Source organism: Capricornis sumatraensis, chromosome 14 (genome assembly GCF_032405125.1).
Source record: "Capricornis sumatraensis isolate serow.1 chromosome 14, serow.2, whole genome shotgun sequence".
NCBI lineage: Eukaryota > Metazoa > Chordata > Mammalia > Artiodactyla > Bovidae > Capricornis > Capricornis sumatraensis.
Window position 1 is genome coordinate 41,425,498 of NC_091082.1, and position 26,446 is coordinate 41,451,943.

Sequence of the window (26,446 nt, forward strand, 5' to 3'; positions counted from 1 at the left end):
GTATAGCATATAAACTGTTTATTAGACATTATTTCTACACTTCTATATATACTATGCAGAGTCCATTTTTTGTGAGTGAAATTTCACAGATGGGACAAGTCACAAAAGCAAGAATGTGAACTTCTCTTCCATTAATGACATTAAAAGAAAAAGAGAGCAACAGATGTAGGTTTAAGATAAGATGACCCTAATTTTCTTTTTTTTTTATTTTTAATTTTAATTTTATTTTATTTATTTTATTTATTATTTTTTTTTTTAATCTTTAATTCTTACATGTGTTCCCAAACATGAACCCCCCTCCCACCTCCCTCCCCATAACATCTCAGTGGGTCATCCCCATGCACCAGCCCCAAGCATGCTGTATCCTGCGTCAGACATAGACTGGTGATTCAATTCTTACATGATAGTATACATGATAGAATGCCATTCTCCCAAATCATCCCACCCTCTCCCTCTCCCTCTGAGTCCAAAAGTCCGTTATACACAGCTGTGTCGTTTTTCCTGTCTTGCATACAGGGTAAGATGACCCTAATTTTCATCTCATAAAATTTGCTCTCTTGACTCCTGTTAGTAATATAGCTATTTGTGCATCTCAGTGTTGCATTTTCTTTTTCAATTATACTGTCAAAATGTTGGCTTATTTCTTCAAAGTTTTACTTTATACTTAAGCCACTTCTTAACTTCAGAATCTAAGGTAATATGACATTTGTTTTATTTTCACATTTTTGCCCCAGTAAGTTCCTTTTTTGTTGTTTTCTTTTACAGATACAGACATCAGTGAATCTGGCATTTCACTGAGAAGTACTGGCTCAGCAGCTTCCTTGGCTAGTCAGGGAGAGAGAAGGAGACGAACCCTTCCCCAGCTTCCAAGTGAAGAAAAGTCTCTTGAGAGCTCCAGAACAAAGGTTATAGCACAGAGGTCAGAGATAGGAGAAAAGCAAGACACGGAGCTTCAGGAGAAAGAAGCACCTGCACAGGTATACCAGAAAGATAAACAAGACACTGACAGAGCCTTGAGTAAGATGAACAGGGCGGTAAATGGTGAGACTCTTAAAAATGGTGGAGATAGTAAAGCCCTGCTTCACTTAGGCAGCTCTTACTCTGGGAAAGAGAAAAGTGAAACTGATAAGGAAGCTTCTTTGGTAAAGCAAACATTAGCTAAAATCCAGCAACAAGAACAAAAGGAACAGGCACAGTGGACACCTACTAAATTATCTTCTTCAAAAAACATTGCGGGTCAGATAGATAGATGTAGGGAGGAGTCTTTTAAGCAGGAGTCACAGCCTCAAGAAAAAATTCCAGGACTTTCTGCAGGCAAAGGAGAAAGAGCAATACCAAACGAGGGTAAGAGAAGAAAAGCTGAGGAAATTCTGAAAAGTCAGACCTCAAAGGGAGGAGACAAGAAGGAATCCTCCAAGTCGTTAGTGCGACAAGGAAGCTTCACTATAGAAAAACCTAGCCCCAACATACCCATAGAACTTATCCCCCATATAAATAAACAGCCTTTATCAACACCCCCTTCCTTAGCATTAACAACAGCCAGCAGAATAAGAGAAAGAAGTGATTCTATGGATACTGATTCTAGTATGGACACAACCCTTATTCTAAAAGACACAGAAGCAGTAATGGCTTTTCTAGAAGCTAAACTGCGTGAAGATACTAAAACTGATGAAGGCCCAGATACTCCCAGTTATAACAGAGACAACTCCATTTCACCCGAATCTGATGTGGACACAGCTAGTACCATCAGTCTGGTTACTGGAGAGACTGAAAGAAAGTCAACCCAAAAGCGAAAGAGTTTCACTAGTCTTTATAAAGATAGGTGTTCCACAGGTTCTCCTTCCAAAGATGTTACAAAGTCGTCATCTTCGGGTGCTAGGGAGAAAATTGAAAAAAAAACAAAAAGTCGTTCTGCAGATATAGGTTCTCGGGCAGAGGGTCGTAAATTTGTGCAGTCCAGTGGAAGAATAAGGCAGCCTTCAGTAGATTTAACAGATGATGACCAAACCTCTAGTGTACCTCACTCGGCCATCTCTGATGTTATGTCATCTGACCAGGAAACTTACTCTTGTAAATCTCATGGAAGGACTCCACTTACCTCAACTGATGAGCACGCACATTCCAAACTAGAAGGAAGTAAAGTAACTAAATCCAAGACTTCTCCTGGAGCACCTGGTTCGTCCAGTAAATCCACCACTCTCCCAAGGCCACGACCCACCAGGACTTCCCTCTTGCGCAGAGCCCGACTCGGTGAAGCTTCGGACAGTGAACTTGCTGATGCTGACAAAGCATCTGTTGCTTCTGAAGTGTCCACAACAAGTTCGACATCCAAACCTCCCACAGGAAGGCGTAACATTTCTAGGATTGATTTGTTGGCTCAGCCTCGTAGAACAAGGCTTGGCTCATTATCGGCTCGCAGTGACTCTGAAGCAACGATCTCTAGAAGTAGTGCCTCTTCACGGACCGCAGAAGCCATCATTAGAAGTGGAGCCAGATTAGTACCTTCAGATAAATTTTCTCCTAGAATTAGAGCTAACAGTATCTCTCGACTATCCGACTCCAAGGTCAAAAGTATGACCTCAGCACATGGCTCTCCTTCAGGTAAATTGGATCCAGACTTTTTATATTAGTGTATTTCTTTTATGTTTTGGGACTTCTTCTTTGAAAAATTGTTAGTGTCGATTCCCAAAATTTTCAGCAGAAAGATCATACTGTAGAGGGTTTTGTTCCTTAAAAAGTCACCTTAGTTAGCTTGAAAGTGAAGTGAAAGTGTCATACTCAGTTGTGTCCAACTCTCTGCGATCCCATGGACTGTAGCCCACCAGGCTGCTCTATCCATAGAATTCTCCAGGCAAGAATACTGGAGTGGGTTGCCGTTCCCTTCTCCAGGGGATTTCCTGACCCAGGGATCAAACTCGGGTCTCCTGCAATACAGGTAGATTCTTTACCTTCTGGGCCACCAGGAGGAAAATTCAGAAGTTATATACACTTCCATTTAAAGTCCTGGTACAAAATAGTGAATTCAAAATTTGAAGTATATTGAATCAATTTGAGAATTTTAATTGTCTGCTTGGTGAGATATTTTGTTTTGTGTGTCAGAATTAGATTAGGAATTATCTGGTCTGTATAATAAAAATGAATATTGTGCTTCTGAAAACATGTTCAACTTTTAAATATCCTAACATAATTCTAAGTTCTTGTGAATCTGAAGAACAGTAGTATACTTTTTGTTGCTCCTTTCAGAACTAAATGAAAAATGAGTTTTACTCTTTTCCTGTTTATTTTGAAACGTCTAATTTTTATTAAGTTAAATCAATTTATGATTGGGGTGGGCGGAAACTAATACTTGAATTTATTTCAGTGGAAGAAGATGGATTTGTGAGACAGTCACTAAGCACATGGGCAAAATCGGGCTATAGAAATTTAACTGGTTATGGGCATTACCTCATAATGTGCCATCCTGTCATTTAACTGTAGTAATTAGCTGTCACTGATTGTGATCATTACAAAGGCTACTTTCTTCCCACCAGAATTAACTGCCTCAGTCATATTCATCTGTGTATATACTTCATTTTCAGAGTTGTAGCCCGTGAGAATACGTGTGTGACCAAAGAGTAGGAAGACACATATTTGTGTGTATCCTGTAAACGTGGTCTTATTGCTTCATAATCAGCCTCCCGTGGGTGTGGCTGAAAAAGGACAGTTGAGGGGAAACCAGCTGTTAAAGGACTTAAAGATTCATTTTTGTCGGTTACCTAAGTGAGCCCTAAATCTTGAGTGAAGAGTAAAGGGAAAGTTGGTATGCAGTCTTTTCTTTTAAACTTTTTACTTCTGTCACAATTCAGCCTACAAAACCCCAAACCAGTGGTACTTTGCATGTGTTATTTTTTTCATTTTCTGTTCCTACTCTCTTCACGGCTTCTTTCCTCCACTCCATTCACATTCCCATCTCCTGGTCTGTGGGTGAGGTGATGGTAATCATCATGGGTGTAGCTGAGGACAGATAACATAAAGTCTAGATTCCAAAAGAATAGGTGATATTTCCTTTATTACTCCTGTTCTCCTTGTTTCTACACTTCAGACTTTGGTTGGTGGATAATGGGTCTGTTGCCAAGTATTTAAAACTACTCTCACTTGATTTATGCTAACCCACTGTTACCTGGTGTTCCACGTGGCTCTGCTTCTTCAGTTCACATTTCCTTTGTGCTGCATTCTGCCGTGTGTACTCTGATTCGGTTTCTTCTGCCACAGTGCTTGTTTCCTCACCACAAGTCTATTTAAGTACATGAAAACGTCTACGTGCTCTCCTGTCTTAACATAAGTTGCACATTACCGTGTAGCATGAAACTCTTGATAACTTTTCCTTCTATACTAGTTGTCTAGCTCTTAACACATGAGTAATCTGATTTTATTCTCAATGTTTAACAGAGGGACTTATTTGAGATGCAAACCAAATGATTATTTCTAGTAAGTCTAAGAAACAGCTATAAGATGCTATATATATATATATATATATATAATATATATGTCCTTATATATATGTGTATGTATGTCTTTAAATATGTCTTCAAATTCTATATTTTAGCCTATATTTTGTTTTCTTCTTCTTTGAATACAGAACTTGATAAACATGCATCTTTCTGTGTCCAAAAAGTACCTTGAATTACTTAATGAAATTTCCTAGGGCAAATTGAGGTATGTGACTTTGGCCTTCTTCAAACTTACTAGCAGTATATTAAATAATTAACATCATTGAATTTAATAGTTTGAAGGGTTATTCAGTTTAGAGAACTAAAGCCAAGAGATGGAATAACCTGCCTGGTCACATAGATATATCAAGAACAGGTTGTGAATCCAAGGCATTTAATTCCCAGCCTATTGATTTTTCTACCACAATCAGTCTAGCTCTGAGAAACAGACTCCACTTACATGCAGACTTCCAGAGGACAGCTAAACTATTGGATTATTATCAAGAGTATATATACAACCAATATACAATATAAATATTTTGGTATTATTCACTATAATCTTTTAATTATGACGTTTTACCAAGTTCATGTTCTCTCGCCCACCTTTTTGAGCCTAAAGCCACGTTGTGGTCCTGGATTATATATTCAGATTCTTTTAAGATGCCTATTTCCAGTTTTATATTCTAGGACAGTGACATGGATCTTTCAGTCAGTGGTAACATACTAAAATAGTTACATGTGGTAAATAGTAATTACAACATTTCTACATAATACAATTATAAATCTTAAATGGAGAAAGGAAATAAAAATTCCTAGCTTTTGAAATATTTAAAAGAATGTGAAACCATCCTTGTCAGTGTTGCTAAGCATACTACAAACTTTTAAAAATCTTAAAAATGCCTGACCCTGGAACCTGTGAAATTATCCAAACTATAATACATAAAAATAATTCTGTAAAGCTTCAAATTATATATTTTAGTCTGTGTTAGGAAAAGCTTTTCCAAGAAATGAATATGATAAAAATAGAATGGAAATCTCGTATTTGGCAAAATTAATATTAAGATTTCTTCTATGCTTCTTTAATTCTGATGTAATATGATTTTAGGAGTTTAGTCCACCCCTCCACCCAGCCCTTCAAAATTTTTTTCAATGATCCTTCAATATGAAGTTATATTAAAATATCCAGATTTATTTTAATAAGATATATTTAAAACTAAGTACCCTGAATTACCAAAGTAAGGCTTCCCCAATGGCTCAGTAGGTAAAGAATCTGCCTGCAGTACAGGAGACCTGTATTGATCCCTTGGTCAGGAAGATCCACTGGAGAAGCAAATGACAACCCACTGCAGTATTCTTGACTGGAGAATTTCATGGACAGAGGAGCTGGGCAGGCTACAGTCCATGGGATTGCAAATAGTTGAACACAACTGTGTGACTGATTTTCACTTTCACCCTGAACTATCAAAGTAAGGCAGTTGGTTTTCATTATGTTTTAAGTATACATTCTAAAATTTTCAAAAATCATGTTAACATCCTTAAAGTTTTTTTAGACTCTTTGCTTTCCCATTTTTATTCTAATCCTCAAAATTTATAGATGATGATGTTAACTCTTGGACATGTGTGGGTTGAGTTAATTTCTTCTCAAGTCAAAGACCAGTACAGAACACCATGATCTTATTGTTACATGCTCATACATATTAACATGTTTGTGGCTTAATTTCCCACAAAAATATTTTTATCTAGGTATAAAAATGTAGTGTTTGTCTTCTGAAATTTATTTGTTACATCCGTAGATAATGATGTGTTTTGATGTCAGCAAAGTTTTGGTTAAGAGTAAAAGAAATCAAAGCACTCCCAGATAAATGATCCTAATAACTCTTTTTCCCCTTTTAAATTATTTAGACATCATGAATATTATATTTTCTTGATGAATGTAGTAGTTTATTACTTCCACAAGAGGGAGTGTTGTATAATTTTATAGCTAAAATGAGCCTGTTTAACTAACATAACTAGAATAATTTTCAGGTTAGCTACAAAATAATTAAGCCCATCTTAGAACTTTTTCTCGTTTTATTATATGTGCTGTCCAGCACCTCATCAGCCCAAGAAGCTTCTTAGAGATTGGCATTTTAGATACCTTCAACACAGATTTTCAATTTAAACATTTATCTGAAATGCCTTATTAGTACCAGTATAATCAAATGAGCCTAATAATATAAAGTTACATTTGATTCTCTAAATAATTTTATCTAAGCAGTGTAAAATTCAAGAAGAAAGTAAAAAAAATTTTCAGCCCTGTAAAAATCATAAAACAATCATTCTATGAGAATTCTAGGATGTCTTTTTTTTTTTAATTAGTCTAACTTGAAATTTTTTTAAGTAAAATATTTATTTAATTTTAAAACAATTGGAATGAGCTTTGCACTCTGAGAGTCAGTAGATCTCTTAAAGTTTGATTTAAGCAAGTCACAGGACCTTTCTGGGCCCAATTTTTATGTATAGATTGAAGAATTTAAACTAGCTCATGTCCAAAATCATTTTATTCTAAAATTCTGTGAAATAAGTAGGCACTGGGGAAAGTTAAAAACATTTTTACTTGAGGTTTCCTCTACAAAAGCTAGTTAGATTACAGGGATTTTTTCTTCAGATAAAATATATTGCTGCTATAGTTTGGAAGCAAAGATTAAGAACACAAAGGTATTGAGAGAACTTCTTTGACAAATAATAGGTTAGAGGTCCTGGCTTTAACTCCCATTCACAGTCCCTTTTTCACCAATAGTCATTATTTCCTGTCTCATTTTTCATTCAGAGATTAAATTAAGCTTTGCTTCATAGCACACCATGTATGATATACTTTCCACTGGTAGAGATAACCTTTAGTTATTTGAAGACTTACTAATCATATTTTTATTTTCTGCCATGTCCTATCTATTTTATATTTTCCTTCTCTCCTTCCTTATATTATTTTTTTCATTTTTTATGCAATTTTAAAGGTTACATTTTAGTTAACAGTTATTCCAAAATATTGGCTGTCTCCCCTATCCTTGAGCTCAGCTTACACCCATGATAGTGTACCTCCCACCTGGCTCCAATATTGCTTCTCCTCTTTTAAAAGTTATTAGAAACTTCAGTGTTTTTGCTGGATTCTAGATAGACTTATAAAAAACAGGTGGAAAGTTTATGAATTTCATTTGAAAAAGAAGTTTTTCTTTTATCCTTTTCTCCAAAAGGTAATGATTTTCTGACCTGGAGACTTAGATTGCACAATTTAAATTCTAACGGGGCTCAGCTAATATATTGTCACCTGGTAACTTACGTCACCTGACATTTAGGCCTTGTTTCTCACTTTCTCATTCTGCTTTCATGTGCTCTGCCATTCAAGGAATCTCTCAGTTATTAATGCCATTCTCTCTAAATTACCTCCATATTAACAACCTGAGTTCTATAATACCTGTTTTCATACCTTCTGCAGTTTGTTAAAACTCTTTGTTACTGGTTTTGTCTCCTCTCCAATTTTCAGTTATAGGTATGGTTACATAGTTTTCAAGTCAAAAATCAGGAAATTTAATCTAACAAAAGATCTTTTTTATTTATGGATTTCCTTTTATGAATCATATTCTAGGGTAGCAAAATAAAAAAAACATTTAGCATTTAATGAAATACCTTTATTAAAAGGTACAGATTTGTTTGCTGTATATCTAATTGCCTTGCTGTGTTTCTTTAAAAAAAAAAAAATCTTATTTACTCTTGTTCCTTAACTTTTCCTAAAGCTGTTTTCAAGTCTCAAGGTCAGTTCAAATGTCTAGAAATTAGTAAATTTCCACCATGGTAAAAGTATTATTTGTGTTAAATTATCTTCTAATGTTAAAATCAGAAATTATTTTTAATAACCCCTTCAAAAAAAACTGATTAATTACCTGGAGTTCCATATATGTGTTTGTATATACTTTTACAGAAAGCCGTGAAGTTTTGGCCTGTTTTTTCATTCTCTCAAATAAGAGTTTAGATCCAGACAAATGGGTAGGCACTGATTTATGATATAGTCCTGATTATAGATTTTTCTGTTCTTAAAGCAGTTCTGGGAACAATGATTATCAATCTTATTTGAATGCCAACTCAGCCTTACAGAGCCTTACGCAGAAATGAAGTTTATGAAAGAAAAGAAAAACAAGAAAGGCATAAAATTCAAGTGGAGTAGGATAAGGGAATTCTAGACTTCACCAATACCCAGCCTAGAGTCAGCTTCTGTTTTATAAAAGAGAAAGATAAAGAAAGCTGTTAATAGTAACAGCAGTTGGAACTTATAACAAAAGCTAAGGTTTAGCCGCCAAAAATGTCTCGTGCTTTTTTATTAGGTTTTCCTATTTTGAGGAAGGAAATGGTCAGTATCTAGGAATTAATTCATTTATTCAAACATTTATTAAACATTTGTTAGCCACATACTGCTAAATGCTAGGAACCTGTTAGTGGATTAAGCAGGCATAATTCCTGCCCTTGTGAAGTTTTCCATAGATTAGCCATTTTTCCCCTATTTTTTACCTCTTTATGCTTCACGCTTTATTTGCATGTTTAATTATTAACAGTAGTAGCGATCTGTCTACATTAATTTGTCTTCTGATTTTCAAATGTGTCTGCAAAACCATTTTTAAAATCTTTACTAACCTTAAATAAGAAAGTGATTACCACTTTCTTTAATGTGACTATTGTCAGTATCTCCTGTGCCATAAATGTTAATGGTTGTGAGAATACCTTTGTAGGTTTTCACTCCTTGTAGGTTTTATTGCCATTGTCTATTTTCACCTGTATGCTTTCAATGTCAAAGCAGCAGAGTTGTACTGAAGATGCTTTGTTGTGTTTTTACCGTGTAAAAAGATTTTTTCCAATCATAGCATAACAGGATGTTGAATGACAGAGGTAATGTTTTTTTTTTTCTGCCATAAAGGCATAATTTCCACAGTAGGAATTATGCATATTTGTTTGTTGGGAAAAGAGGGTTTTTACCATCTCCATGTTGAAAAGTCCATGTGGCATGAGGAAATCTTTTCCCTTATTTTATTTTTTTTGTTGTTGTTGCTGTCATTAAAAAAAAAATCCATAACGTCACTTAAATGAGAAATATTTGCAATTAAATAGTACCTGAGTTAAACATTTATGAATAGAGCTTGCTTAGTTGTCATTAGTCAATTTTTCATCTGAATGTTTGTTTACTCACCATGCTACAGAAAATGTGATCTTTCTATTGTTCTTAATTCTTCATTGTTTTTAATTCACCGAAGTATGATGTTTCTATCTTTAAGGAGTAGTAGACTTAATGGTTTTGTAAACTATGTGTATGTCAGTTTTTGAAAATTGTGCTGTGTGTGGTCTCATGGTGTTTTTGAAATCATGATTTTTATTTTCTCTCTTTTAAAAGATAACATAATAATTCTTTTTTTAATAATTAAACTAATTTAGTAAATTCAAGATGGAGGCGCTTTCCTACTGATTATGCTTCCACCTCAGAAGATGAATTTGGATCAAACCGTAATTCCCCTAAACATACCCGTCTACGTACTTCTCCAGCCCTGAAAACGACTCGATTGCAGAGCTCTGGGTCAGCAATGCCTACTAGTTCTTCATTCAAACACCGGATAAAAGAACAGGAAGACTACATCCGAGATTGGACTGCCCATCGAGAAGAAATAGCCAGGTTGGTTTTAATCCGTTATCTCTAAGAGTTGAAATTATTTGTTACTGTTTCAACTTGATAATAAATTTAGCTTTTACTTTGTTTGTACCAAGAAATGAAATCCACAGAGAACTAAGAACTTTAGTTTTATTGATAGTATTACTCATTACCCTTTTTTTTTTTTAATGCAAGTGCTACTTACATATTAAAGAATTTATTTTGGTAAACTCTCCTTTCTTATTTCCGGTAGAAACGCTGATGAATTAATATAATTTTGAAAGGTAGTCAGTATCAGCTCTACATAATTGAGAATTGTGCAGATACATTTTTTATTTTTTTACCTTCCAAAGAGATGTACTTCTTAGGGATGTTGCTAACGTTCTCTAGGGAGAATTAGAGTAGGCAGATTATTACTTGTACTTTTATGAGTTCATTAGATTGAGTTAGTACAATCCTTTAATAATTAAATGAGAATATTATTTTGAATATTAAATATGTTTATAATAAACTTAAGATTACATAATTAAAAGTAAAATTCATGCTGCAGATGTGAGTTTTAACCCCTAACATTGCAGTTGACCATTAAATAGAGGCTCTATTCAAATATATGCTATAGTAGTTAAGGGTTTTTTGGTAAGTTTGTAAGTTATTAAATTTTACTGCAGTATGCCACGTTACCTAAACATTTTCACTGTGTACATGCTAAAATTACTTCTGCCTTTAGTTAGAGGTGCTAATTTTCTTATACTTGACAACATTTATTAAAGAAATTAATTCATAAATTCCTTAAAAATTTTTTATGTCGATTTTATGATGTTTATCTTTTTTTACTTTGTGGACTTCTGTGAATTGTTTCTTTTTTTCCTGGATTATTAGTTTATTGTTTAGTTTTTTGTTGTTGTTCAATGACTATGCACTTGTGGTTGCTTTTAGTTCTTGCAGAACATGCCCTTCTAATCTCATTGTGTTGCTTAAACATTACTTTTTGGCCATGTAAATGACAATAATTGTTGAAGCATTGTAAGCCAGTTCTGATTAGAGTATGGGCATGTATGTGCTTTGGGATCCATGCATTATTGTGTGTTGTGCTAAGTTGCTTCAGTCATGTCCGACTCTGTGCAACCGCATGGACTGTAGCCCACCAGGCTTCTCTGTCCATGGGATTCTCCAGGCAAGAATACTGGAGTGCATTGCCTTCCCCTCATCCAGGGGACTTTCCCGACCTAGGGATCAAACCTGCATCTCTTATGTGTCCTGCATTGGCAGGCAGATTCTTTACCACTAGCCTCACCTGGGAAGCCACTCCACGCATTATTATGGGCCCACAAAACTCCTGCAATGAGACAATCTTGATACTACATTTTTTTCTTGTGAGCACAGCTGGCAACAACAGGCCTTGCTCTTGTCTCATTTTTTTTTCCTCCCCATGGAGAAGTCTCACCACATGAACACAAGGGGTACACGAGGGAACTAGAGTGTTCTACTTTTTCTTAGGAGGCTTTGCCTCTTAAGCTCTCTACCCTAAACTAGAACACTGGACACCTTCTCTGGGCCAAACCCACTTCCCTGTCCCTAAACAGAAAAAAATTATGATACAAAGGGGAAAGTGACTTAGAACTGTCTGTTATATTTTCACTTGGTTTTATTTTGTTAGTATGTGTATTTTATTACCCTTGTAATGTATATATTGTCTGTATATATTTTATTATCTATAGTAGTGTTCTCAGGCTAGCCTATTTAACACCTAATGATTCTATGCCTTTTTCCTCCAGTTTGTTAGTAGCATTATGTTAATAAAACTTGCTGTTGGGATTTAATTTTTCAAGGTATATTTTCCACCCATACATCTCACAGGAAGAGAAAGTATTTTTATTTTTGTTTATTAAGATATTAAAAAAAGTAAGAGGGGAGGATAGGAAGTATAGGAGGAAAGAAAGTTAATGTTGATGTTTAATGTGCCTATAGAATACTGACCTTTTCTTAATGTACAGAAATTTATTTTCAAATAACTAAATAGAATGTGAGAAGTACATGTTTTATTTCTGTAAATTGGCTACCACTTTCACTTAAGAAATTTGAAAAGCATAATAGTGGTTTTAGTTGATTACAAAATGTTTTATGCTTTGTCATACTCTTTTTGCTTAGATTTTAGAGCTATATTACTAAACCAGCACCTTTACACCTCTGCAGTTTTGTTTTGGATCAAGTTTATGTTTGCATAAGTTTTTTTCATGTATTGTATAATCCCCCTCCACATGTAATTCCCATCCACTCAACAAAGAATTCCTAAGCTACTCGTATGAGTGAAGTGTAAAGTGTAAAGATGACTTAGACATGAGTGTCCTCAGAGAGTTCAGAGTCAGAGGAAAGAAGCAAAGGTGTTGCATGAGCTGCTATCAGGCAGAGTGGTAGAAGGGTTGTAGAAAGGGTGAAGTTTGAACTTCCCTGGTAGTCCAGTGGCTAGGACTCCATGCTTCCAGTGCAGGGGGCCTGGGTTTGATCCTTGGTCAGGGAACTAGATCCCAACACTGCAACTGGAAGAACCTGCTTGCTGTACCTAAGGCCTGACACAGCCAAATAAATAAATAAATAAATAATTTTTAAAAGGGTGTCTGCAACAGGAATTTACTGGAGGTTGAAAAGAGAAAAGAAATAACATGAAAAAAAAAAGGGGGTGGGTTAAGTTTGTCTGAGTCTAAGATATAAAGGTATATAGTTAATGGATGACCAAATTGAAGATAATCCTAAGCCAGCTAAAAAATAGGAGACGTTGAATGCCAGCTAAGAAGCGTACATATTATTTTATATATGACTTATGTTTCAGATTTTTGAAAAGGATAAGATCTATATTAAAAGAAGATTACCCTTAAGGGCAATTTGTAGAATTGTTTGAGAGAGCAGAGAACCTAGAGATTAACTAGTGATCTGTTCTAGAAGTTAACGTGCAAGGCATTGAAGGCCTAAGTTAAGATAGTGTTAGTGACGGTATAAATGGAGATATGGACGTGTACCATTTGACAGAGTTTGACGATTGCCAGAATAACTCCATGGTTGTTCAAATGAATATTGTTAAGAACTCCTATGAGCAGAATGTAGTTTTTAGCATGAGTGACTGGTAAAGGTGACTTACAAATGGATGTCTTCAGAAACAAAAGACAAAAAGGAAGATAAGCTCTGTTTAGGCATGCTGACTTAGGTATCGGTAGGTACTTTTGGAACAGACGTGAAGAAGTATAGCTCTGCAGCATAGGAAGCTCATGAGAGCTAGAATCATCGTTTTGGAAGTCAGACAAAAAGAAAATAATTGAAGCTGTGATCATAGACATTGCCAGGAAGTGTTGAACTCTGAGGGATAACCTAAATTATAAGGATTCAGTATAGCTGAATGATCAAAATCATGGACTCTGGGATCAGACCTTCTCAATTCAAACCCAGTTCAGCCATGTGGTCTGTAAGACCCTAGACAAGTTAAGTAAGTAACTGTGCACTAGTTTTATGTATAAAATGGACAAAACAATAGTGTCACCTTGAAAGAGTTGACAGACCAAGGCATGTGCATAACCTAGGGCTTGACATATAGTAAGCTATCAAATGTTAGTTATATTTAAGTGGAGTGCAGAGAAAACAGTGGTGTGTGTATATACTCAAACGTCATTGTATTTATAACTTAATTATGAGCATTCAGTTTTCTATATATTTGATAATATTAAAATTTATGAGACTCCAGATATAACTGGAGTTTCAGAATCAATGTTATATTCTTCAGTTCAGTTCAGTCGCTCAGTCGTGTCTGACTCTTTGCGACCCCATGAACTGCAGCATGCCAGGCCTCCCTGTCCATCATCAGCTCCGGGAGTTTACCCGAACTCATGTCCTTTGAGTCAGTGATGCCATCCAACCATCTCATCATCTCTTGTCCCCTTCTCCTCCTGCCCTCAATCTTTCCTAGCATCAGGGTCTTTTCCAAGGAGTCAGCTCTTCGCATCAGGTGGCCAAAGTATTGGAGTTTCAGCTTCAACATCAGTCCTTCCAATGAACACCCAGGACTGATCTCCTTTAGGATGGACTGGTTGGATCTCCTTGCAATCCAAGGGACTCTCAAGAGTCTTCTCCAACACCACAGTTCAAAAGCATCAATTCTTTGGCACTCAGCTTTCTTTATAGTCCAACTCTCACATCCATACATGACCATTGGAAAAAGCATAGCCTTGACTAGACGGACCTTTGTTGGCAAAGTAATGCTAAAATATTTTATTAAGGCTTATCCTATACTAATAGGAAACCTAAGAATCTCAACCAAAGTTTCATTCAGATTTTCATTTCAAACATTGTTTTAAAATGTTCTTTTTTCCTAAGAATAATAATTCTGATATATAAATAGTCTATTTTTAATATTGAAATGATTATTAAATAAATGTGTCATAGAACACCTACCTAATGAGTCTTATTCCCTGATTTGATTGACCCCAATGGCAACCCACTCCAGTATTCTTGCCTGGAGAATCCCAGGGACAGGGGAGCCTGGTGGGCTGCCGTCTATGGGATCGCACAGAGTCAGACACGACTGAAGCGACTTAGCAGCAGCAGCAGCAGCAGCAAAGTAGTCATCTGACACTTCCGGTCAAGAGGAAAGAGGCTTTATTACTGAATCTTTTACATATAGTATTTTTATTAGAGAAATTCAAATAAGTATACCTATATTTTTTAATATTTTAAAATACAATGATAGTTTATATTTTTCAAAGCTCAATATTTGTGATTAATATTACAAATGCATAGTAATCTTAATGGCATAAAACATTGTAATTTTAGTACATTTTATTACAACTTTTAAAATATTTTTGGTAAGAGCCAATTTAATTTAGTGGCCAGAATTAAGTGATATGGGTTTCCTTTTAATATATGCATGCTTAGTTTTTTCACTCATGTCTGACTCTTTGCAGACAAAACTGAAGTCTGTCCATACACACTATGGTCTGTAGCCTGTCAGGCTTCTCTGTCCATGGGATTTTCCAAGCAAGAATACTGGAGTAGGTTGCCATGCCCTAATCTTCCCTATCCAGGAACTGAATGCATGTCTCCAGGATTGAAGATGGATTCTTTACCCCTGAGCAACCGGGGAAGTCCTTATAATATATAAAGCAATGTAGGAAGTCAAGAGATACCTAGAGTAACAGGCAAATTTGGCCTTGGAGTACAAAACAAAGCAGGTCAAAAGCTACCAGAGTTTTGCCATGAGAATGCACTGGTCGTAACAAACACCTTCTTCCGACAACACAAGAGAAGACTCTACACGTGGACATCACCAGATGGTCAACACTGAAATCAGGTTGATTATATTCTTTGCAGCCAAAGGTGGAGAAGCTCTATACAGGCAGCAAAAACAAGACTGGGAGGTGACTGTGGTTCAGATCATGAACTCCTTATTGCCAAGTTCAGACTTAAATTGAAGAAAGTAGGGGAAACCACTAGACCATTCAGATGTACCTAAATCAAATCCCTTATGATCATACAGTGGAAGTGACAAATAGATTCAAGGCATTAGATCTGATAGAATGGCTGAAGAACTATGGACGGAGGTTTGTGACATTGTGTAGGAGGCAGTGATCAAGACCATCCCCATGGAAAAGAAATGCAAGAAAGCAAAATGGTTGTCAGAGGAGACCTTAATGCAAAGTCAAGTGGACCTTAGGAAACATCACTGCAAACAAAGCTAGTGGAGGTGATGGAATTCCAGTTGAGCTGTTTCAAATCCTAAAAGATGATGCTGTGAAAGTGCTGCACTCAATATGCCAGCAAATTTGGAAAACTCAACAGTGGCCACAGGACTGGAAAAGGTCCGTTTTCATTCCAGTCCCAAGGAAAGGCAATGCCAAAGAGTGTTCAAACTACCACCCAGTTGCACTCATCTCACATGCTAGCAAAGTAATGCTCAAAGTTCTCTAAGCCAGGCTTCAACAGTATGTAAATCTTGAACTTCCAGATGTTCAAACTGGATTTAGAAAAGGCAGAGGAACCAGAGATCAAATTTCCAACATCTGTTGAGTCATAGAAAAAGCAAGAGAGTTCCAGAAAAACCTCTACTTCTGCTTTGTTGATTATGCCAAAGCCTTTGACGGTGTGAATCACAATAAACTGTGCAAATTCTTTAAGAGATGGGAATACAAACCACTGACCTGCCTACTGAGAAATCTGTACGCAGGTCAAGAAGCAACAGTTAGAACTGGACATGGAACAGTAGACTGGTTCCAAATCGGGAAAGGAGTACATCAAGGCTATATATTGTCACCCTGCTTCTTTAACTTATATGCAGAGTACATCATGCAAAATGCCAGGCTGGATGAAGCACAAGTTGGAATCAAGACTGCTGGGAGAAATATTAATAACCTCAGATATACAGATGACCCAACCCTTATGGCAGAAAGTAAAAACAGGAACTAAACTCTTGATGAAAGTGAAAGAGCAGAGTGAAAAAGTTGGCTTAAAACTCAACATTCAGAAAATGATGATCTGGGCATCTGGTCCCATCACTTCATGGCAAATAGATGGGGGGAAAATGGAAGCAGTTTGAGACTTCATTTTCTTAGGCTCCAAAATCACTGCAGATGGTGACCTGGAGCCATGTAAAAAATTTGCTCCTTGGAAGGAAAGCTATTACCAACCTAGACAGCATATTAAAAAGCAGAGATATTATTTTGCCAACAAAGGTCTGTCTAGTCAAAGCTATGGTGTTTCCAGTAGTCGTGTATGGATGTGAGAGTTGAACTATAAAGAACGCTGAGCACCAAAGAATTGATACTTTTGAACTGTGGTGTTGGAGAAGACTCTTGAGAGTCCCTTGGACTGAAAGGAGTTCCAAGCAGTCAATCCTAAAGGAAATCAGTTCTGAATATTCATTGGAAGGACTGATGCTGAAACTGAAACTCCAGTACTTTGGCCACCTGATACAAAGAACTGACTCCTTGGAAAAGACCCTGATGCTGGGAAAGATTGAAGGGGGGAAGAGAAGGGGTGACAGAGGATGAGATGGTTGGATGGTATCACCAACCTGATGGACATGAGTTTGAGTAAACTGTGGGAGTTGATGATGGACGTGTTGCAGTTCATTGGGTCACAAAGCGTCGGACACGACTGAGCGACTGAACTGAAATAGCCTGTTAACAATGTTGTGATAGCTTCTGCTTCTTCACGATTGCAGCCCTTAGGACCTAGCACAGTGACCAGATCATTAAGTATTTACTGGTAAATAAAAAGAAATTGACCGTAGATTGCTTCTGTTGGGCCATAAGCTTCAAGTTAGCTTCTCTTTTTAAATCTGTGGTTAAGTTTCTATGCAATTACTCCATTCTGTGAAAGCCTTTCAAGCTCACATTTTGCATAAGTTAAAAAGTTGTTGTTACTTTGCTCTTTGGATTTTAGAGTTGGAAAGCCTATTCAGGTACTTTACAAATATTCTGTCATGCCAAAGCTTTTGTTTACTGTAGAAGTAACCAAATTGAGATCCTGTGCAGTGGCTGCATAACTTAGCAAATGTTCAGTTATCACTGATAACAGTTACTTAGTTCTTCAGTCCATGTGGCTGAAAATACAAATAAATGACTTTAGGGACATGAACTGAAAACCTGGAATCTGGCCCTGTCTCAGCTACTTTTAAGTTGTGTGGTCATGAGCAAGCCAGTAATTTTCTCTTAAAATGCATCTCTCTTCATAATCAATCAGTTAGATAAGTCTGCTTCTACCTTGTGACCCTGAAATGACATGTGAGGTACTATAAAGTATGGTAGATAGCATAAAATGCTATTCTGTGTCAGAGCTCCTCACTTCTTTGGTACCGTACACCCCTTGGGCCACCTGGAAAAGCTTAGGGAGCTCCTGTCAGAAATGTATAAACATTAGAAACAATTATATTGAAATACAGTTTTTAAAATATTTTTAAAATATTTTTAAAATGATATAGTAGTATATGATTCTTCGTTAACATAGTAAGTGTAATGTTATTGCTGTGGGTATAATGAAGTCGTTTTGAAGTCAGTCAGTTCAGTCGCTCAGTCGTGTCCCACTCTTTGCGACGCCATGAATTGCAGCACGCCAGGCCTCCCTGTCCATCACCATCTCCCGGAGTTCACTCAGACTCACGTCCATCGAGTCCGTGATGCCATCCGGCCATCTCATCCTCTGTCGTCTCCTTCTCCTGCCCCCAGTCCCTCCCAGCATCAGGGTCTTTTCCAATGAGTCAGCTCTTCGCATGAGGTGGCCAAAGTATTGGAGTTTCAGCTTTAGCATCAGTCCTTCCAGTGAACACCCAGGACTGATCTCCTTTAGGATGGACTAGTTTTGAAGTAGTGATGACTAAATGTTTTGATATACTCATAGAAACTAGAATGTGATTTGTTTTGCTGACAGAAATCACCAGTACTGCTAATACCACTGTTGTTTGTTGCTTATCTTTGTAATTCAAAGAAATGCTAGTTTCATTTAGAGGGTTAATGAAAATAAAGCTGTAATTGCTTTTCTCATTCAAGTTCACAGGCCTTTGAATTGTTTACCGTGCCCAAATTTAAGAACTGCTGTAATATATTAATGCTAGTAATTACCATTAATAGTGTGTTTTTAAAAGATACATATCACTACTTCAGGCATTTAACACATCTATTTGAAAATGACAACTTATAAATTATGTGTGGTTTAATTTGATTCGTATTGGAATTAACATTTAAATTCTTCCAATATCAAAATAGTTAATGGCATGTGTAGAAAATCTGAAGTTTTGAGGACAAATCTTTAAATATACAACTTATAAAACTGATTCTATCGAAATGATTGTCTGTAGACCTGTTGTGTGAAAGAATTAAACTTCTTTTCTAAAATTATCGCCAGGATCAGCCAAGATCTCGCTCTCATTGCTCGGGAAATCAACGATGTAGCAGGAGAGATAGATTCAGTGACCTCCTCAGGCACTGCCCCTAGTACCACAGTAAGCACTGCCGCCACCACCCCCGGCTCTGCCATAGACACTAGAGAAGAGGTAGGAGATCTTCATGGAGAGATGCATAAGGTTCTTTCTTTTCTTTATTTCTTTTGCTTTTAGCTTTTTGCTTAGTTGTTTTTTTTTTTTTTTGTTACATCCATCCTCCCTATTTGCATGAAGCTCTGCATTTTCCAACTTAGCTTTAACAAATTTCTTTTCTTATAACAAAACTAGTAAAGGCTAACATTTGGTCTACTATTAGCATGAAGCTGTAAAATTATTTAAAATAAACACTTTGTAAAATACAAAAATAAATGGTACGTAAAAAGCACATCCAAATTTGGTAAATAATTGTATAAATAATAAATCATTATATAAAATTTCTGTAAATCTTACATAGGTTCTTAACTAGAAATTATCTCTAGTAGCAAGAAAAAGCCTATAGTTTTTACTACTTTAATTCTGTTGATGAATATATACATACATATATATGTGCACAAAGATTCTTCAAAAATTGAAATATACATACATATACACACTCATTCAAACATATGTATTGTTTTAAAACATTCTTGTGAACTGTGTGATGTAAGTTAGCATATACAGACTATTGCCCCAAACCAGAGCCTCCTGCTCTCCCCCTCCAGGGGACACCACGAACACAGATGGCTCCAGAAGTAAACTTTAAAATATAATATAAAAATAATGGTATTCTGGCCATGTTGGGTTTCTTGATTTGGTGCAGAGATACCAAAAAAAGACAGACATTTTGAAAGAACGAGTTACAGTTTTATTAGGACAAAGCCACACTGGTTTGTTTTATTATCCTCTGACTATTTTATGCTGTAATGTCAGAATTGAGTAGTTGAACAGAGATTGTAAGACTGCACAGCCTAAAATATTTATCATTTGGCCCGTTAACAGTAAAAGTGTGCCAACCCCTAATACTGATGATTCATTTTACTTCCTTAGTTTTATAAAATAATGTTCTCAATAGTAGCCGAAAATGGGTAGCCTTTTTGACACATTTAATTCTGGTAAACTCTTCTACTAAAATTTTCTTCAGTTGCTTTTTGTCACAGTTATAATTTTATTCTTTAATGGTCATAATTTCGTTGTATTTTTCCCCTTTATGTGTCCTCTAATTTGGTAAATAATGTTTCATCAGTCTGTGTAGTTTTGTTACCACACTGATCAATTGTAAATGTGTATAAAAATTCATCCTTATTGGTAAAAAACAAAAGGATCTTCTTGGTGGCAAGACATACACAATTCTTCCTGATACATTTTGAATGATGAAGATATTATTTTCTCAGCTGTCTAACTAAATTATACCTAACGTGATTGTACATTCACTCAGACTCAGTAAAATTTTCAAACATTTCATTAAGTAGAATTCCATTTTTTCTTTTTGGCTTCATTTCTTATTACTATACTAGAGTTTATTCCTTCTTCAGTAAACCTGAGTTACTTTGTACTATATGTGCATAATTTGCACTGCAGATGGCGGTATATCACTCGTACTGGAATATGTCATTTCTGTAGCATTACTGCTAAAAGTTTATCTAAGATAAAAATACTTTGTGAATTAAAAAATTTTTTTTCTGTTGTAAACTTAATTATAATTTGTAATTTATATATCTGTGAAGAAATTTGGCACCTGGATTTGGGGAGAAAAAAAGGAAAAAACAAGATAGGAAACTAAAAGAAAAAGAAACATTATTTTACACTGGTAAGGCAATGTGAGTAAAATGAATGCCTTGTCCATCTACATGGCTCAGCTTTTTCTATTTACCATCTGTGTTTTCCATTGGGGGAAACTATCCATGGGAGAATCAAATTTAACATAGTTATTATATATATTTTGGATTTTGAAAATAAAATCTATGTAGATGAACATCTATTTTATAAAATGGACATCTGAGTAATTGGTTTATTGAAGATACCATGCTTCTGTTACTACCTGAGAATGGAATAACTTCTAACTATAAAAACTATAATGCCAGTATCTGTGTTTTTCCAAATTACTCTATGCTCATGAGGATTTGCTTTTGTCCTGTTAGTTAGTTGATCGTGTTTTTGATGAAAGCCTCAACTTCCGAAAGATCCCTCCATTAGTACATTCTAAAACACCAGAAGGAAACAACTGTCGGTCTAGTGACCCAAGACCTCAACCAGCAGAGCCTCCTGATCACTTAACAATTACAAGGCGGAGAACCTGGAGCAGGGATGAAGTGAGTAAACTATAAACTTCAACAAATAGCAGAGGATGCATGCCCCATTGGTCGGAAAAAGAGGAGGAGAACTGTTCCATACATGTGTGTGCTGAGTCGTGTCTCTTTGCAATGCCATGGACTGTGTGTAGCCTGCCAGGCTCCTCTGTCCATAGGGTTTTCCTGTCGAGAATACTGGAGTGACTTTCCATTCCTCCTCTGGAGGATCTTCCCGACCCAAGGATTGAACTTGTGTCTCCTGCATTGGAGAGTCTTTACCACTCACACCACCTGAGAACTCCCTTGTTTAATACTTACAAGTCTCTTAAGATAAACAGGGAAGATTTGGGGAATGGTAGAAGATTGGCGAGCTTTGTATTATTTTTGGAGCCACACTTCAGGTCCTGTAAAGACTACATTTGTAAAACAAGGACAATTTTATATGGTTTTGTTCAGTATATAGGGCTGGGAAAAAAGTGCTTGTCCTTATGGGTAGAATAGAATTTCATCCTGACATCACATCAATGACAAATAAATTAACTCTAATTCACTTAAATTTAGTTCCTAAAGAACAAAAGCAAAACATTAAAGTTTTTAGTATAATATAGGTAAATATCTTTCAGCACTGCAGCAGGGAATGATTTAAAAGACACAAAAAGTTTTGACTTATAAATAAAAGATTGATAAATTTGAGTGTATTAAAGGACTATGTGAAACATACAGGCAACAAGAGATTAGAATACAGAATATATCAGAGCTCCTACAATCAGTTTAAAAAGGCAAACAGCCCAAAAGAAAAATCTGCAAAAAACATTTGCAGCATTTCACTGAAAATATCCAAGGCCTATGAAGAGATGTTCAGCTTCATGAGTATTCAGAGAAATAGTTTTCAAGGCTACAGTGAGATTATTTTATATTCATTCAATTGGCAACAAATTAAAAAGTCTTAAAACATTAAATATAGGAGAAGATGTGAATACATAGGCTTTCTTATTGTTGCTAGTAAGGTTAAATTGGTGGAGTCACTTTGGCAAACAGTTTGATATTATTTCCTAAAATTGAACATAAATGTAGCCCATTATCTAGCAGTTTTGCTGCTCGTGTATACCCTTTCTCATTGACAGCAAAAGTTATGAAAGAAGATATTCCTAGTAGCACTGTGGGCAGTAACAAAACTTGGGAACAGTCTTTAAGTGTTCATATCTGAAGAAAAATGAATGTATAAACTGGTATGTGCACAAATTGAAAAATCAATGAAGGGATCAAAACAAATGAACTACTGTATGCCACAATGTGGATGGATTTTAGCAATAGAACATGAAATGAAGAAAGTTATTCTCAAAAGATCAGATAAAATGTGTTTTGTCACAAATTAATAATGTTATATATTTAGGACAGAAATAGATCTAGCAAATTATATAAAAAGAAAACCAAGGGAATGATGAATGGGATTCAGAATATTGTTTACCTTGGGTGGAGGGAGACAGGGAGATGGGATGGAAAAAAAACACGTGACTAGAGGCAGATTATATTAGTTTGCTGTTTGTTTCTGTTGTTGTTCAGTTGCTCAGTTTTGTCAGACTCTTTGCAACCCCATGGACTGCAGCACTCCAGGCCTCCCTGTCCTTCACTCGCTCCTGGAGTTTGCTCAACTCATGTCTATTGAGTTGATAAAGCCATCCAACCATCTCATCCTCTGTTGCCCCCTTCTTCTCCTGCCCTCAGTCTTTCCCATCATCAGGGTCTTTTCCAGTAAGTCAGCTCTTTGCATCAGGTGGCCAAAGTATTGGAGCTTTAGCTTTAGCATCAATCCTTCCAGTGGTTATTCAGGGTTGATCTCCTTTAGGATTGACTGGGTTGATCTCATTGCAGTCCAAGAGATTCTCAAGAATCTTCTTGAGCACCACAGTTTGAAAGCATCAATTCATTGGTGTGCAGCCTTCTTTATGGTCCAAATCTCACATCCAAACATGACTACTAGAAAAACCATAACTTTGACTGTATGCACCTTTGTTAACAAAGTGATGTCTCTGCTTTTTAATACACTGTCTTAAGTTTTTCATAGCTTCCCTTCCAAGGAACAGAGTCTTTTAATTTATGGCTGCATTGACTTTGGAGTCCAAGAAAACAAAATATGTCAGTTTCCATTTTTCCCCACCTATTTGCCACGAAGTGTTGAGACCCGATGCCATGAGCTTAGTTTTTTGAATGTTGAGTTTTAAGTCAGCTTTTTCACTCTTCTCTTTTACCTTCACTTCATCAAAAGGCTCCTTAGTTCCACTTTGCTTTTTGCCATCAGGGTGGTGTCATCTGCGTATCTGAGGTTGTTGATATTTCTCCTGGCACTCTCGATTCTAGCTTATGATTCATCCAGCCCATCATTTCTCATGATGTACTCTGCATGTAAGTTAAATAAGCAGGGTGACAATATACATCCTTGTTGTACTCCTTTTCCCAGTTTGGAACCAGTCTGTTGTTCCATGTCTGGTTCTAGCTGTTGCTTCTTGACCTGCATACAGGTTTCTCAGGAGACAGACAGGTAAGGTGATCTGGTATTCCATGTCTTTAAGAATTTTCCACAGTTTGTTATGATCCACACAGTCAAAGGTTTTAGCATAGTCAGTGAAGCAAAAGTAAATGTTTTTCTGAAATCCCCTTGCTTTCTTTATGATCCAGCGGATGTTGGCAATTTGATCTCTGGTTCCTCTGCCTCTTCTAAATGGAGCTTGTCCATCTAGAACTTCTTGGTTCATGTACTGCTGAAGCCTAGCTTGAAGGATTTCAATTATAACCTTGCCTGCACGTGAAATGAGTGCAATTGTACAGTAATTTGAACATCCTTTGTCATAGCCCTTCTTTGGGATTGGAATGAAAACTGACCTCTTCCAGTCCTGTGGCCACTGAGGAATTTTACAATTTTGCTGACATATTGAGTGCAGCACTTTAAAGGCATCATCTTTTAGGATTTTAAATAGCTCAGCTGAAATTCCATTTTCTCCACTAGCTTTGTTCATATTAATGCTTCCTAAGGCCCACTCGACTTCACACTCCAGGATGTTTGGCTTCTAGGTGAGTGACCACAGCATCCTGGTTATTCCAGTCATAAGCGTTTTTTGTATAGTTCTTCTGTGTATCCTTGCCACTTCTTCATCGCTTCTGTTTCTCTTAGATTCTTTCTGTTTCTGTCCTTTATCATGCCCATCCTTGCATGAAATGTTCCCTTGATAATCTCCAGTTTTCTTGAAGCCATCTCCACTATTTCCTATTCTTTTGTTTTCCTCTTATTTATTTACATTGTTAATTTAAGAAGGCCTTCTTATCTTTCCTTGCTAATCTCTGGAACTCTGCATTCAGTTGGGTATATCTTTCCCTTTCTCTCTTACCTTTTGCTTCTTTTCTTTCCTCTGCTATTTGTAAAGCCTCCTCAGACAACCACTTTGCCTTGTATTTCTTTTTCTTTGTGATGGTTTTGGTCACCACCTCCTGTACAGTGTTACTAACCTCCATCTGGTAGATAGTTCTTCAGGCACTCTATTTACCAAATCTAATCCCTTCAATCTATTTGTCACCTCCACTGTATAATCATAAGAAATTTGATTTAGGTAATACCTGAATGGCCTAATGGTTTTCCCTAGTTTCTTTAATTTAAGCCTGAATTTTGCAGTAAGGAGCTTATGATCTGAGCCGCAGTCAGCTCCAAGTCTTGTTTTTGCTGACCGTATAGAGCTTCTCCATCATTTGCTGCAAAGAATATAATTAGTCCATTTTCAGTACTGACCATTTAGTGATGTCCTTGTGTAGAGACATCTCTTGTGTTGTTAGAAGAGGGTGTTTGCTGTGACCAATGTGTTCTTTTGACAAAACTCTGTTGACTTTTGCCCTGCTTCATTTTGTACTCCAAGGCCAAACTTGCCTGTATTCCAGATATCTCTTAACTTCCTACTTTTGCATACCAGTCAGCTATGATAAAAAGGACGTTAGTTCTAGAAGATCTCATAGGTCTTCATAGAATGATTCAACTTCAGCTTCTTCAGCTTTAGTGGTTGGGGTGTAGACTTGTATTCCTGTGATGCTGAATGGTTTGCCTTGGAAACTGAGATTATTCTGTCATTTTTGAGATTGCACCCAAATACTCCATTTCAGACTCTTGCTGACTTTGAGGCTACTCCATTTCTTCTAAGGGATTCTTGCCCACAGTAGTAGATTTAATGATCATCTAAATTAAATATGCCCATTCTCATCCATTTTAGTTCACTGATTGCTAAGATTTAAATATTCACTCTTGCCATCTCCTGCTTAACCATGTCCAGTTTACCTTGATTCATGGACCTAACATTCCAAATTCCTATGGGGGTTTGTTCTTTACCTCATTGGACTTTACTTTCACCACCGTTACTGACAATCATGGAACTGATTCTGGAACCTATATCTAGTCTTAGGATGTAGGCTAGATTCAGCCTCCCACCTGATTTTGTAAATAGCGTTTTATTAGCTGCAGCTCCTTTTGCTATAATATAGCCTCTCTTGCTATAGTGAGAGAGGTAAGTAGTTGTAACAGAGACCACATTGGCCCCAGTCTTCACTCTCTTGCCCTTTATAGAGGTTTGCCAACCCCTGCTTTTGCCCATAAAGTTCAACTGGAATGATAACAACCTCCAACATAAAAACTTATTCTTGGGGACTTCCCTAGTGGTCTAATGGTTAAGACTTCGCCTTCCAATGCAGGGCGGGGTGTGGGTTTGATCCCTGGTTGGGGAGCTAGGATCCCACATGCCTCATGTCCAGAAAACCAAAGCATAAAACAGAAGCAGTAGTCTTAACAAATTCAATAAAGACTATTAAAAAAAAAATGGTCCACATTAAAAAAAAATTCATAAAAAAAAACCCTTACTATTTTGAATACATTTAAAAAACTTACCTGTCCCACTGTGGAGAACAAGGATTGTAATCTTGATCTCTTTGTTCATCTTATTTGTTGAGAAAATAGATAATAAATTTATCGTTCTAAGTTACTTATATTCTCCCAATTATGATAATTTGAATTGGAAGCATGAGAGACAGGATTATGATAGTAATTAAAAATTAGATAACATGGGTTGTCTTTTGAAAGTTATATGATGAAAATAAT

At 36.3% G+C, this 26,446-nt stretch overlaps 1 protein-coding gene across 1 annotated transcript in view; it reads left to right on the top strand.

Annotated features, from left to right (window-relative positions):
* Positions 1-26,446, top strand: part of CEP170 (centrosomal protein 170) — a 135,544-nt gene that overhangs the window by 100,807 nt on the left and 8,291 nt on the right. The window contains exons 13-16 of the mRNA XM_068985944.1: positions 766-2,601; positions 9,924-10,158; positions 19,015-19,162; positions 21,169-21,339. Of these exons, the coding sequence (XP_068842045.1) occupies positions 766-2,601; positions 9,924-10,158; positions 19,015-19,162; positions 21,169-21,339 (2,390 nt within the window). The remainder of the gene's footprint in view (positions 1-765; positions 2,602-9,923; positions 10,159-19,014; positions 19,163-21,168; positions 21,340-26,446) is intronic.